Below are 16,084 nucleotides of genomic sequence, written 5' to 3' on the forward strand. Positions count from 1 at the left end.
TCCTTATGCTGCCCACATCCAGGCATCAACAAGACTTATAGGTTACTCAGTGCAACATACTACTGGCCTCAAATGAAAAGCGACGTCATCAAAATGGTTACATCTTGCTTATCTTGTCAACAAATGAAAGCAAGTCGACGACTTCTAGTAGGACTTCTTCAGCCTCTTCCAGTTCCAACTGAGAGGTGGGATAGTATTTCCATGGATTTCATTACAACACTACCACGATCCTCCAGAGGTAACACTCAGATTATGGTAATTGTTGATCGATTGTCCAAAATGGCATACTTTGTTGCTTGCAAAAGTAGTGCACAGGCTCCGGACATCACCAAACTCTTCATACAACACATCTTCCGACACCATGGATTGCCCAAGAATATCGTATTCGACAGAGATCCTAAGTTTACCAGTCACTTTTGGATTTCACTGTTCGAATCTTTGGGTACAACTCTACTGTTGAGTTCAGCCTACCACCCAGAATCAGACGGCCAGAGTGAAAGAGTCAACCAAGTTCTGGAAGAAATGCTTCGACATTATATTTAGTCACGCCTAGAAGCTTGGAAAGAGTATCTATCACTCCTTGAGTTTGCTTATAATAACTCTTTCCATAGTGCCATCAGCATGACTCCATTCCAAGCAGCTTATTGACACACTCCCATCGTACCAACGAATTTTGTACTTCAACATCGACTGGTCCTAGTTGATCAACTGGTTCAAGAAATGCAAGACATTCTACTCCAAGTCAGGGATCATATGCGAAAAGTGCAAGAGCGGTATCAACGGTCTGCCAACCAACATAGATGTCACCTAGAATTTGACACTGGTGACATGGTGCTATTATTTGTAGCCCCACATCGCTATAAGATGGTTAAGTCTGTGTTTCCTAAGTTGAGACTAAGATACTATGGACCTTTCCAGATCGTTAAGAAAAATTCACCTTTAAGTTACACATTGGAATTACCACCATCATGGGGTAAAATCCATCCGACATTTCATATTTCTTGGCTAAAGACGTACATTCCAGACGATGAAGTTGTTCCTCCTGCAGGTGATTATGTCCCAGAAATCGAAGTCGATTATGTTCTCCTTATTCTTGAGCGTATTCTGGACCATCGACAGCGAGAGACTCGACATCGACTTATCATGGAATTCCTTGTTCTTTGGCGAGATCTAGACAACACCGATGCTACGTGGCAATCTGATGAAGACTTATAGCAGTACCTTGACATTTTACAGCAGTATTTTCAGAATTTACCGTGATATTTTCTACATCAGTTCATTATCTCCACCAGGGTCTTATTTTGAGTGGGAGGGATGTCACGATCTGTGACGTATTCCTTTCTCTATATCTTAGACTTATGGATGGTTTGATGAATGGAGACTTGTGGAAGGGTATGCCCTTTCAACGGGACACTTCCTATGAGGCACAACCCTTGACAAGAGACATTCTATTGAAGAGACACTCCCATTGTAATGTATCCTCTCATCAAGGGTCACACCCTTCACAAGGGGTACACACCTCTTCATGCACATACACTTTGGAGTTCACATCTTTTCATGTTGGACTCTTCACTCTCTATATAAGAGAGGCCCAACTGTATGGATGACACATTACAGACATTCAAGCAATACAAATATTCCTTGTTCTCTGCTATTTTCAGTCTTCTTTCTGTTCCTTAGCACATTTCTAAATATAGTAAATCTAGGATTTCTTACACAAGGTCATTGGTTCCGTTGGCATAAGAGGCAACTCAGTCTTCTGAGCTGCATTGGTGGAGATGATGTCCTCGAAATTTCCTGAATCTTCCTGGATAAGGACCTTCTGACCACCAACCTGTCCATAAACTTGAAACATATTGGGAAACTGACGAGGCTCCCCCTTCTGCTGAGCTTCAAGCTCTTGGATGACTACTGAGGTTGTCCCTGTAGTCTGCTGTTCATCAAGCTCCTCGATGACTATTGAGGGTTTGGAAGTTGTTGAACCACTTGACGCAGCTCCTGTTGTTAGAAGCTTTTGGTAATGCGGGCAGTCTTTCTTAATATGGCCTGGCACGTGACAATGGAAGCATCGGTTCTCCTTGGCATAGAGTGCTTGCGTTCCTTTATCCAAGTACCTGCCATAGCCGTTGTTGTCCTTCGCCATCCAGCTCTTCTTCTTCTGCCCATTCCCACCATCACTTGGTGCAGAATTGTGGGACTTCTTACTGTTGACGTGCTTGGATCCTTGACCCTTGTGCATGAGCTCAAAATTCTGAGCAATCTTATATGCACACTCATAATCCCGTGGCTTGAAACTTCTGACATACTAGATGTCTGTACGCAGCCCATGGAGAAATTTGCTGACTATCCTCCAGCTGCAACTGTATAAACACTTGAGTGAATTTATTGGCGTAATTTCACCGTCTCGGTGTCTCCTTGGCATAGCTCGTAGAACTGACTCTAGAGCTTGTCCAAGTACTGTGGTGGCAGGAACCGTGATCGAAGATCTTTCACGAATTCTGTCCAGCTGTAAAGAGGTGCTTCCTCGTTTGCGTCAGCCATCAGGTGACCGCCTCGCGTGTGAGGTGCATGGACGTTGTCCTTCATAGGCATGACTGAAAAATAACTTTTAAACTGATTGAGCCATGAAGTCAACAATAAGGGTTCCTGCTTACTATCATACCGTGTGAAGCTAAGCTTCCCCGGGAAGGAGAGCTTGGCCGGAGATGGAAGTCGCTCCATTTCTCCCCTCGCTGGTTGGAGTAGAGAAATGAGAAGTTGCGGGTCCTGTTCTTCCTTTTCTTCTCGAGTGGTACGTTCTCGAAGCTCCTTGGCCTCCCGAGCCTCGTGATCCCGGAGTTCCTTGGCTTCCCGAGCCTCTCTTCTCGAGCTGCCCTTTCGGCTTCTTGAGCTTCCGGGTTGCGTTCTTCTTTTGCTTCTCGAGCCTCCCGATCGCCATCTTCTTTTGCTCCTGAGCCTCTCGATTGCGTTCTTCTTTTGCCTCCCGAGCTAGCCTTTTGCGTTGCTCACGATCTTCCTGCATCTTTTGAAGGTAGGTCATGTGGGTGAAGAGAGCCTCAAACTGTTGTTGCTGCATCTACGTCATAGCTTGCAAAATGGCTGTCATGGCAGACATGGAAGTGTCTGTAGGATTCTGTGGTGTACTTGAGCATTTCATGCTCCATAAGAAAACAACAAAACTGAATATCATAACTGAAATTCTCTGAGAGGGAATACTTGGAAGAATATAACCGTGTCAGAATGGAATAAAACCATATTCATGACTTCAACTAGGAAGCATATAACTTTGTCAGAATGGAATAAAACCATATTCATGACTTCAACTAGGATAATCGAGAACATACTACCCTCAAGTGAGGCTTGTCCATGGTACTTGTTCCCACTGTATGAGAACTCTTCAAGCTATGCTTGAATCCTATAAACTGGTGACTTTGGAGTTAACTGAGACCAATTTCATTGCAGCTGGCAAGTCTATCTGGAACAGGATGGTTTTTCTTCTATCAGCCTTTATCGGTTTTGTCCATACTAAGCACCTTAGGGGCTGTTGTTTTGTATGAAAAATTTCAAGCATTAATTTAAGGTTCCTTTCTTTGCAAAAAAAAAGAAAAAAGAGAAAAAAAAGGCAAGTCTACTATCTTGATTGAATAGCAAAAACTAGTTCCATAATGGAAACATCATAACTTAAATCTTGTTGAGCTTGAGATAGTATAACTCAAAATAAATACCTGTGTGAAAATTGGTCTCACACCCTCTTAACTGAAATCTTGGCCTCGCCATAATCTTTCCAAATCATGCTTGAACTATTAATATTCTCTTGGAATTCATTACTGACTTGCAACTTTTCTGGTCATAGACTTAATTCCATAGCTCCATATTTCTTCGGCATATTTTTCTTGCCGTGTCCAATCTTGTTGAGCTTGAGATAGTATAACTCAAAATAAATACCGGTGTGAAAACTAGTCTCACACCCTCTTAACTAAAATCTTGGCCTTGCCATAATCTTTCCAAATCATGCTTGAACTATTAATATTCTCTTACTGACATGCGACTTTTCTGGTCATAGAATTAATTCCATAGCTCCATATTTCTTCGGCATATTTTTCTTGCCGTGTCCGATATCTGGATGAAGGATGCTTCAAGATTCATGGGTTTATAATTGTGATAACTAATCAAACTAAGTGTGTATTGCCTTTGTGTTCCTGAAATAACAAAGAAAAACAACACACTTCTTTTCTTGTATTGTAGTACAAGGGTTAGATCTTTGAAAGCAAACTAAAAGAATATACTTTGCTTTAGATGTTCAGCAACATCTGTGAAACCACTCATCCAATGACAAGCCTCCATGCTTTTCGTTTTTTTTGTACTTCTGCTCAACATCTTTGAAGGAAAATGTATGGTCTTGTATGAGTGACCATAGAAAACTTTGAACCCCATTGCATGAAGGGGTTTAACCATAAAGTCCATCTTGTTTGATGATTGCCCCTTCAAGGTTGGTTCAAGAATTTGAACTGAAATCAACACTTCGAGCATAAAATCATTTGGAATAGCAAACAAATCTGAACTAAATCACCAAGATTTGGGGCTGATTTGAACTTGGAATTCTCTATTATTGAGCGGTAAACAGGGCTCAATCTTCCATAATATATTTCGCCAAAATTCTGGGGCTGCCTGTAAATCAAATCGCGTGGACTCTGTTCACTGATTTGTCGCGAATTAGTTTGGCTGAAGCAAGCTGAGTTGGATCTTTTGTTTTGAATATCTCCCTTCTCCAAATCGCTATTGTGCTCTTCAATTTTCAAGTACTTCAAAGCTTGTTGTTACCGGGAAAAGTGACAAGCCTGAGCTATGATACCACTAAAATTGGATCAGAAACCATAACAGAGAAAAACAACATCTTATAGCTTCATCTGACGGGGAGCACCAGCAGATTTCTTCTAGGAAACAAAACAAATTGAGAGAGGGGAAGAAAGAGCAGAGAACACACACACTAGGGCTTAGAAATAAGGGCTGGACCCCTTGAAGGTCTTATTGCAATAGAATAAACTTTGTACCAATGGCTCGTAAAAGAGCAATCTTGAATGAATCTAGGAGCAATGAGGCTCTTCTTTTTAGACTTGGCCTAGCAAAAAGCTAGACTGGCTTTTCTTAAGATACCTTTACATAAGCTGAGCTTTTCTGCTTTGGGCCCACCTTGGGCAGCTATGTTGATTTTGGAACCTAGTGTCCTTAACGACGCCATCTTCTTGGTGCTTTTTGGTCTTGTGGGACCTGCTTTTTGGGACTTGCCCCATCATTTGTGAGCCTTTTTGCACTCCTCTAAGTCCTACACAAACACCAACACTTTAATCCATTAAAGGGTAGCAAATTGCATGCATTCCTAGTTCTTGGACTAATCCTAGTCCCTTGTGGGCGTCCCCACAGTTCTCTTTTACCAATGCAAAGCAAAAGTAAAAGCAATAAAACTTATTCTAATTAACCAAAGTCAACTTTCTTAGACCTTAGTCAATCTAATAAAGACTCCTCTTTATTTCTTGGCAGAAATTTCAATTGGTGACCCATCAGGTAGAGCATTGCATACTTGATTGGTTGGATGAGGAAGGGCCATCGGTCCATACCATCTTAAAGAAAGAGTGCCCATAAGAGGTGATCGGGACTTGCCTGCTTGTAGATACTTAGGATATCCCTGCTTCGTCTAGATCAACCAAAAGGAGTAAAATAGAATTATCTCGAACCCTAAGAAGCGGTACTTGTTGCGTAGCCATCCTCGCATTGAAGGTCTCCAACAAGGAGGACTTCCTCGCGGCTCCATGATGTTCTGATGTAAGGCTGTGTAGGGTGAGGTCTCAGCCTCGTCACGGAGATTTCTAGCAAAGGGTGAGGTCTCGGGATGGAAATAACAAACAGCCATGATGAGGTCCTGTCAGGAAGTGCATTGGATTGTAACCCAAGGAGATCTGGAATGTGTGTCACGCCTCTCGATAGAGATCATCGTAGTGAGAGATGACCTATATAGCACTGCTAGTCCTCTCAATCATGAGCTCCACGTGTCTCCTAAGTCTCATCTTGGTGTGCTATCCCCTTTGTGTATCTAGAAGCTACAGGCCAAGGCTTTGATGAGTCTCTGTGTAGAAAAATACATCTCATCCTATGTATAACTCTGAGAAATTCCTTGGATCTAACCATAGGTACCATTACATTTCTAGATAGTACATGCCATGGTCTCGTGCTTTGAATCTCATGGACTCTAGATGCCCTATCCAAGAGCTGCCCATTTGGAACCACTACCCACTTCCCTTCCTTGCGGGCTTGCAGGAGGATACATCTCTCTTGTACTTGTAAGGGTGTGAGGTCTGGACTCTGCACCCATATAGTTCTTGGGGTGGTCCTGTAGAATTGTCCGCTTGTGTAATGTTGCAAGATGCCCTATCCAAGAGCTGCCCATTTGGAACCACTACCCACTTCCCTTCCTTGCGGGCGATGTCTTGTTGCAGGAGGATACATCTCTCTTGTACTTGTAAGGGTGTGAGGTCTGGACTCTGCACCCATATAGTTCTTGGGGTGGTCCTGTAGAATTGTCCGCTTGTGTAATGTTGCAAGATGGGCTTGCGCGTCTCCGAATCAGATGAGAGAAAGAGGATGCACCCAAGTGGTGTCACATCCATCCTCAATCCCATGCTTTTGACTCGAGGGTGGAAGCCACGAAGCTGGACGCATCATCGATGGCAGTGGTGGAGGTACGAGGGATCCGCCTAACTAATATTGAGAGCCTCATTGGCTCTTTGCTACTCTCAAGAATGGTGGCCGAGACAATGGCCTTTGCAGGCTTGTATTCCGCAACGTCCATCCATCTAGGGGTCTCCTCGATGGCCGATTGCTTGGTGGCTATCTAGATTCTGCGCCTCCATTGTCGGCCCACCGCTCGGGGCTGTCGTCACCTGATGGGGTATGCCAACGAGCTTCTTACGGATCTATGAAACATCCTGATTGATGCTGTATATATGTTTGTCCTTCTCAACCTCTCGCGCATGAAGGCGGTGAATCTCCATCTCAGACCTTTGTGGGGGGTGGAATCTACTGTTGGCTGATACAGATAGACTAGGGAAGCTGATGGCTGGATGGGAACCCAGCGGTGGGTAAGAAGGGCATGAAAGGGGGCTGACTGAGGCTCACACACATAGCCCCTTCTCTTTGTTTTAATTGAGGCTCGAATCATCTCTTTATTAATGAATGGTCCCATTGCACTATATCCTCTATAATGTGTAGACTCGTGACAATCTTTTCCGGTGAGTCTCCAAGACAGATGGAACACAGATTCTCAATTCAAGCAGCATCCAATCCATTACAACACCTACATTCAAGGGAATTTAGTCAAGAAATCCATCCAGTGCTTTTAATAAGCCCAGAAAAAATCAATATATGGCAGGTGACAACAGTGTGTGTCCATGGAAGAAAACACCACATAACCAAGTGTGTATCCTTATTCCTCACCTGCCCATGTAAGTGCTTCCTTTAATCAAATGTATACTCCATATTTGGGACTAGTCGACCTTGTTTCTTAGGGCATCATCTTCATAAAAATGCATGAAATGCAATGAAGAAAATGTTGCAGCTTTACAACTTTTGATATGGATTTTTTTGTTCAGTCCGCCTTCCATTTCTCTGCTGTGACTTAGGTTAGGCTAGGATGATAATTTACGAATTTCTTGTTGTGGACTTGTCACAGGGAACTATGGATGATGTTAGAAGACAAGTGAATGAAGTCATAGCATCCCGAGATGTGTGTTTCGCTCCTTGCTACCAGTTTTCCATTTGTATTTTGTGTTTTACAGTGGAGAAATGTGCGTGTGTGTCTTCTCTGGTTTAGTTTGGTAAAGCCAAAAAGCCCTTTCATAAAAATGGTGACCATTGGACAGAAAATCGACAAGATGTATGCTGCTTTCACTGGCCAGCCATTGGAGAATGTGCAAAAGTTTACAGACCGTGATCGATTCTTCTCTGCAGCAGAGGTGAACGTTGTTAACCCCTCTTCTTCTGGATATCAGGAACATTTCATTTTTTTGTTAGAGTTCAGTGATGGAGAACATTGGAAAACAGACTGTTCAATGGCCATGTCCAAAAAGATTCATACAGAAAAACAGTATAGTTTGGAGAGAGGCAGCTAGGATTAGGGAATCTGAAGAACAAATGATGCAAACTTTCCGTTTGGGCCTGTGTATGTTTATATTTGTAGTAGAATGAAACATGTTTCATGAAGAACAGGGAAAACCTTTGTCTATCTATTTCTTTCTGTCATGCTTGATTTGACATTGCAAAAAGTGCTGGAGTGTAGCAGCTGATGGATGTCTGAAAGGCCTTGCAATTTGTAAGGAGTCATGTGTTGCTATGGTTATATATCACAACCATTAACCATTGTATGATCACCATTTGGCATTTACCCATTTGTTCACAAACAAAACCACTGAAAAAGGGATGGAGGCTAAAATGCCCCTGCTCAACAAACATAGACAAGTGCACCCGATTGGCCCCAAACACCGTGGCGTCCCTTTCGGTATTTCTTTATATTTCACAGTGAAATGATTACAAGTTGCATCTGGGAGACCTTCCCTACGACTGAGTACGCAGCCCCAATTCACTAAGCCTTCGCAAGGCTTTCAAGCATAGAACACCATCACATAAGTGCACTTAACCCATAGGCTCAATCCAAAGGCATTCTCTTTTCCGAGTGCAATTCCATTGGCTGTCCCGATGCAATCACACTGCACCTCAGCTGCACTCTCTTTGAATGGTTTCCAGATGTCACAAGGCTTTCAAGCATAGAACTAAGCCTTCGCAAGGCTTTCAAGCATAGAACACCATCACATAAGTGCACTTAACCCATAGGCTCAATCCAAAGGCATTCTCTTTTCCGAGTGCAATTCCATTGGCTGTCCCGACAATCACACTGCACCCCAGCTGCACTCTCTTTGAGTGGTTTCCAGATGGCATTCACAAAGCTTTTCAAAGCTCCAAAATAAAATCAGCAAAGTACCCAACCAAAGAATGACTCATGTAGCACTGCTTGGGCACCTGTGAGCCAAGAAAGAGACGGCACACGATGCCAACCAATAGCTTATGGCAAAAAGAAATTGCAGCAGCAAAATCACAACTCACCAAGCCCTGAAAACTCGAACCAAGTCCTCAATCGCCAAGAGGACAGCCCAATTGTATTCTCAGCCAAAGAGGAGTGCAAAGGCATGAAGAAAGAGCATTTACAAGAGCCGACCAGCGAGAATTCCACTGAAAAATGCAAAAAGAAGCATTAGTCCTCCAAAACTGAGAAAAACCAGCGCGTGGGACCACTCGAAATTCAATAGAAAGCTGTAGCTTTGCAAGAGGAGAGGCCCAGGAGGCGGTAGAAGCAAAAAGGTCAAGAAAAAGCCACTTTTGCAAATTCGACCAGCAAAAGAAGTGCTCAGCAAAGGGGAAGCCATCGGGCCAAACGGAAGTCGAGGAATCCATTCGGGTGAGGAGTTATGAAGAAAAACGGAATTCAGTTGAAGGAGGCTGAAAAACCAGTCCAAAATCTCAACAAAGGGAGAAGATGAGAGAGAAAACCATACATGTGAAGTTTAGAAGGCCCAGGAGGGTCCAGGAATGGCAAAGGAGCATGTAGAAGGTACTAGAGCCACCTGGAACTCTAGGGGAGGCCTCTGAAGGTACATGGCGCTCTAGGGGGTCCATTAAAAATGCCACATCATCATTTCCCAACAACCACTCTTTTAATTTCTTGGAATGCCTTTGGGCCTAGGGATTAATTACGCTTATGTGCTAGGCACCATGCCGCGTTTAATTACACATTATTAAGACCATGCTTGGACTTTTAAAACCAAAGTTGTCACGGTCTTGTAGTACATTAAAGTACTTAGAATTTCACGCCCTCGTGACATACCTCTCTCTTGAAACATCAAACCACAGTTTGCGGCCCCAAAACACAGGAGTGAGCATGAAATATAGCATAAAAGAGTATACAAGAAAGCCGTAGCTATAGTATACAGAGATAGTGAAAATATGGCTAGGAGAGGCATGCATCCATCCATTTACACTGCTCAAAATCTATGTGATCCTCGGCGATCAATAGTCAAGATGCATCAATATCATGAAGTCTCACAGCAGAAATACTGTCAGCTCAGTATCTTGGATGAAACATACAGTGTCATCAAGCGACCTCATGAAATCACGGTGAGCCCGTCTGTACTGAGGGAGTGGAGATGCTACCTCCCTCTCGAACACCAGGTAATGCTCCAGACGCTCGTTCTGTTGAACTACCTGTAGGAACCCGGACCGCAGTCGGCTCTAATTGGACAGCATCAAGGTAAAGCTGCAATATCCCAGGTGAATCTGCCAGTTCACCTTCCTCCATCCATTTCGCATCAAGTGATGGGTAATTTTGAAATTTTACCAAGTAGCGACGGATAACTTTACCCTTGAGCTTTCTATCTCTGTGTGCCAGAATCTACTCTGGGACCAGAAGTTCATCCTGTTCTTCCACTTCAGGCTGTACCTCATCAGGTAAATCCTTGGGAATATCTCCATGATATTGCTTTAATAAGCTCACATGAAAGGCATTATGTATCTTCCAATGCGGAGGCAACTTCAGCCTGTAAGCTACCTCGTTTATCTTTTCAAAAACCTAGAAAGGACCATAGTAACGCATATTCAGCTTTGTGTACAACCTTTCCTTGCCTTTCTTATTTTTCAGCCTTGCCTTCTGAAAACGCAGCAAAACCCAATCACCTTTTGTGAATACCAATTCCTTGCGGTGCTTATCTGCTGCTCTTTTCTGCTTGTCCTGACTTCTTTGCAAGGCATATTTGATCTTCTTGTAAGCCTCTTCAAGGCTTTCCACAAAACGATCAGCTTCGAAGATTTTCTCTTTTGTATGCAAAATGGGAGGTATCTTCCTGGCACCTTCCACTATTTCAAAAGGTGCTTTACCTGTGGATGTGTGTACCGTATTATTGTAAGCATATTCCAGCAAAGGCAAATAATGCTCCCATTTGCTTTTGTGGTCTGAGACATAGCATTTAAACATATCCAAGATGGTAGAGTTTTCCTGCTCCGATTGTCCCCCATCAGACTAAGGGTGAAAAGATGACGAAAAATTCAGCGTAGTGCCCATATTTTCAAACAGCCCTCTCCAAAAGAGGCTGGTCATCCTCGGATCTCTATCACTGATTATGGATTCAGGCATCCCATGATACTTGAAGTCATGCTGCAGAAACAATTTGGCCATTTGATCTGCTGTAATTTTCTTTTTTACTGGCACAAAGTGGGCTTGTTTGCTAAACTTGCAAATTATTGTCCACAATCCATCATGTCCAGTAGGAGTATGTGGAAGATCAAACACAAAATCCATAGCTATGCTTTGCCATGGTCTATCTGGAATTGGCAAAGGGTGTAACAACCTAGGTGCCTTCTGCCTGTCAAACTTTACTTTTTGACAAACCATGCATGTTCTCACATATTCTTCCACATCTTTCCTCAAAGATGGCCAAGAAAAGTATTGCTCCACTGCTGTAATTGTTGCTGTAATTCCCCTATGTCCTGCATATGGAGGAGCATGACTTTCCATTATGACTTTCTGTCGCATCTGATCAGTGACACAGAGTCGTCCATGCATCAAAATGAAACCCTCTTTCAACATATCGTGATCATGCCTTTGACCATCAGGAAGCTGATCATAAATAGTTGAAAAATCAGCATCATTAACATATTGATCTTTCATCACATCTAACACATTGTTGTAAGCAATGCTCACTACTGAAACACTGGGTTTCTTGGAGACTGCTTCAGGCTGTGGTTTCCTGGAAAGTGCATCAGCCACGACATTTTTGTTACCCGGCACATGTACAATTTGAAAATGAAACATTGAGAGGAAGTTAGCCCATCTCATGTGCTTTTTAGATAATTTTCTATGCGTGAGAAAATATCTAAGTGACTGATGATTTGTCTGCACATAAAAATCAGCTCCAAGAAGGTAATGTTTCCATGTGGTCAAAGCATGTATCACTGCTAACATTTCCTTCTCGTATGTCTGCAAGTACAATTCAGCATCTTTGAGAACTCTACTGTCATATGCAACCACTCTGCCATCCTGCATCAAAGTGCCTCCTATGCTGTTCCCACATGCATCACAAGTTACAGCAAAGGGTTTTGCAAGATCTGGCAAGATAATAACGGGTTCAGAACACAACTTTTGCTTCAACTCTTCAAAAGCTGCATTTTCCTTTGGTCCCCACCGAAACGGTACAGCTTTCTTTTGTAAAGCATGCAAGGGAGAAGCAATTTCTGCAAAGTACTTTATAAACCTCCGATAGTATGAACACAACCCAAGAAAGCTTCTGACTTCATGCAGATTTTTCAAAATTGGCCAACTCCTTATGGCCTCAAGTTTTGCAGGATCCATCTTGACTCCATCCTTTGACACTATATGACCGAGAAAATGAATCTCATGCATAAAGAACTCACTTTTCTTGGTGTTTATTAATAGCTTGTGTCTTTTTAACTCTTGAAACACAATAGTGAGGTGTTTCCTGTGCTCTTGCTCATTTTTAGAGAACACAATGATGTCATCGAAGAAAGTGCCCACAAACTTTCTGTGTGCTCTAAAAATTCTGTCCATCATGAAAGATTTGGAGAGAGAGAGAGCAAGAGAGTGAGCTGAGAGCTGAAAGCTTGAGAGCTTAGTTGCAATAGAAGAGTGTAAGAGTACAACTGAAAGAGTGAGAGATAAGGTTTTATCCTAGTGACAACCTTAGTAGTCACTAACCATAGTTAGTGGACTAACTGCGGTTAGGGGGAAAAACCTCTTAAAGAGGAAAAAGTGCCCCTAACTAGCTTATTAAATTACATTGGTCCCCGCTGAATTATATCTATAATTCTAACACCCCCCTGTAGTGCCAATGTCATGTACAAGGTTGATTAATCACCAAACGGATATAAGTTCAGGGCACTGCGAAATGCCTCAAACTTTTCACGTGGAAGTGCTTTGGTGAAAATATCTGCAACATTGTCATGTGTGGACACAAAGATCATATTGATCTCTCCTGCATGCAACTTCTCTCTGACGTAGTGATAGTGAACCTCAATGTGCTTCGTGCGAGCATGGAACACTGGATTCTTTGCCACGGCAATGGCACTCTGACTATCAGTGAGAATTGGAGAAGGACCCTCCAATGACAGATGAAGATCAGCAATGAGTGTGATTTCTTCATTCCTTGAGTATTCCAAATGGATAGAGGGCCCCCTCGCTCCACTTACCATGGTGCATGTGCGTAAAGAATATGCTGTAAAGAAAAACATTGTATTAGAAACATAAACTGACTCAAATTCAAAGCACAAAATTTCAACCTAAGGAGGATTACCATGTAATGTGTAATATGTGACTCCCCCCATGCTTCTACCATCAATGATATGAATTCTCCCAATGCTGTCCTGAATCTCTTATAATAAAGCTCATCTGTTTGACCTTGTCTAAGCAATTTTATAAATGCATCAAGCTTTGTCCACAGTTTTGCTCTCAAAGTAGCAATTCGCGGATGTGAAGCTTGATTTGTGGTGCACTCACACAAATCTTTCTAGTACTCCCAACCTAGGGTGCTTTGAGCCAATGTATGTTTTTCTTTATTAGCATTGTGGTTGGACAAGAACCTCCTTGCCTTTCCTCCACCCATGGACACTTTAGTAGGAAGATTTTGTGTCTTTCCTGATTGTTTCTTGTCCTACTTAAGCTTCATTGCCTCCGTGAAGTCCCATTAGTGAGAGTAGTTCTTCAGCTTTTGCAATGCATTGTGCAGATACTTGCTGTGGCCTCAAACTCCAAGCATAAACTAGATGGAGATGCATCTTCTGAGAGTGGGTGCAATACAAGCATGTCCATTTTGCATCTGTACCTGTATCACAACCATACAAGCACTTGAGGGTCTTCAAATCACCAGCTAGATGCCATTCAACTTGAAACATTCCATGCCCATCCACAATTAATGTTTGCCTTGCCTCTTGTCTTTGAATAATCGACGGGATGCTGGTTCTCTCCAAAACCCACTTCAATGTCTCGTGGCACTCCTTTGGGGTCTCAAAGGCTACAAGCCACCATATGTCCTTCTCAGATTGGACTGAGAAACCTTGCTCAACTTCCTCATCCCCTTGAGCAAAACACAAGGTGTCGTTCATAATACAAATGCTCACCCTCTCTAGCTTGTGCTCTTTTACCAACTAAGCTTTATCCATTTTTATAACAAATACTAGCTTGCCATCTGTACAATGAAAGAGAAATTCAGTAAGGATATAGAAATCAGAAGAAATAAAGTTGAATGTAAAGAGGGAAGTTCTCTTACCTTCTTCTGTCATCCCATAGAATTTGACCATGGCGCTCTACAAATTCTCTATATCCACGTAAACATTATTGAAAGCATTCATCTCAAACGTTTGGATGCCAGATTTCTTTAACACCTATTTCATTAATTTTGGACTAGTGCATTGTCCAAATTCGTTTTGTGAGATAATTTTGGATAAAGCATTTAAAAAAAAGAGGCTCTTATAAAACAAAACTTTGAGTCAAAAAGTAAGATTTTAAAAAATCAAATTAGAAAAAATGACGTGACATGTTATCAAAACTAGAGTACATTAAAAAAAGAGGACTTCATGTTGTTAAAAGAGACAAAAAGTAAGATTTTAAAAAATCAAATTAGAAAAAAAACTAGAGTACATTTAAAAAACTAGAGTACATTTAAAAAAAAGCATGACACATTTGTACAAGAAGTAGATCATATAACTTAAAGCCATATGGTGTTAAAAAACACCTTCCATTAGCTCAGCCTAGAAGATGTCATCTTTGTCTCTCGTCTATTATAACTTTACATAACTGCCTGCCAATGCATAGTTTTTGGGCTGTGCATATACCTGCTCACCTGAGATACTGCAAACTGAATATCAGGTCTAGTGTTGCATAGATAAATGAGGCATCCAACAGCCTGACTGTAAGATGTGGCATCAAATGATTCTCCTGCATCATGCATTGTGAGTTTCAGCCCCGGCTCCATGGGAGTGGCTATGGGCTTACAATCATGCATGTTAAATCTGTCCAAGAGTTTCTGCACATACTCGGACTGAGACATAACAGTGCCACGTCTCGCTTGAGAGAATTGGATCCCCAAATAAAAGTGAAGCAGCCCCAAATCTGACATGTCAAAGGTGGTCTGCAAATCAGCTTTGAAATCTGCAATATTATCTTCATTGGACCCTGTGAGCAGTAAGTTATCGACATAAAGAATGATGACTAAAATTTCCCCTCCATCCTTCTTGATGTAGAGGGTGCTCTCAGTAGGACTATTATGCAGCCCCTTGTTGGTCAAAAAGGCATGAATCTTGGCATACCATGCACGAGGGGCCTGTTTTAGCCCATACAAAGCTTTGTTTAGCTTGCATACCTGAAGTGCATTTGCTGTAATTTCAAAGCGTGGAGGTTGTTTGACATAAACCTCTTCCAACAAGTCTCCATTTAGGAAGCCTGTTTTAATGTCCAACTGATGAACATTCCACTCAAAATGTACAGCCATTGCAATAACAGATCGGATGGTGGTCATCCGGGATGTAGGAGCAAAAGTCTCCTCATAATCTATGCCCTTGTTCTGAGCATAGCCTTTGGCAACCAGCCTTGCCTTGTATCTGTCAATGGAGCCATCTAGCTTCCGTTTCACCTTGAAAACCCATCGTGTACTAATGGCATGTTTACCTGGTGGCAAGTCTACGACATCCCAAGTCTGATTTTTCTGAATGGTCTGCAACTCATCGTGCATGGCATTCATCCAATGCACATTGTCCTTTGCTTCTTCGAATGTTGCAGGCTCCTTGTCATCGAGAAGAGTACCTGCATATGCTGATTCCACTGAATTAGCACCTTCCATGTGCCTTACTGCATTGCGGGTCCTGCCAGGTAATGGAGCATCAATCTTACTCTCCCTGAGAGTCTGTAACAGCCAGTTTGGGACTGTTTTTGCTGCATGTATGTCTGCAATTTCTTGCTGAACTATCTGTTCCACTGCCT

General features: G+C 42.4%; 1 protein-coding gene across 3 annotated transcripts in view; it reads left to right on the forward strand.

The window, feature by feature from the left end:
• Positions 1-16,084, forward strand: part of LOC147899768 (ATP-dependent Clp protease proteolytic subunit 6, chloroplastic-like) — an 81,229-nt gene that overhangs the window by 21,711 nt on the left and 43,434 nt on the right. For all 3 annotated transcript variants that reach the window (XM_087376911.1, XM_087376910.1, XM_087376909.1), the window contains 2 exons: positions 7,724-7,777; positions 7,914-8,006. In XM_087376911.1, the coding sequence (XP_087233037.1) occupies positions 7,724-7,777; positions 7,914-8,006 (147 nt within the window). The remainder of the gene's footprint in view (positions 1-7,723; positions 7,778-7,913; positions 8,007-16,084) is intronic.

This window comes from Dipteris shenzhenensis, chromosome 7 (assembly GCF_047967505.1).
Source record: "Dipteris shenzhenensis isolate YYH24624 ecotype China chromosome 7, Dip_SZ_1.0, whole genome shotgun sequence".
NCBI classification, from domain to species: domain Eukaryota; kingdom Viridiplantae; phylum Streptophyta; class Polypodiopsida; order Gleicheniales; family Dipteridaceae; genus Dipteris; species Dipteris shenzhenensis.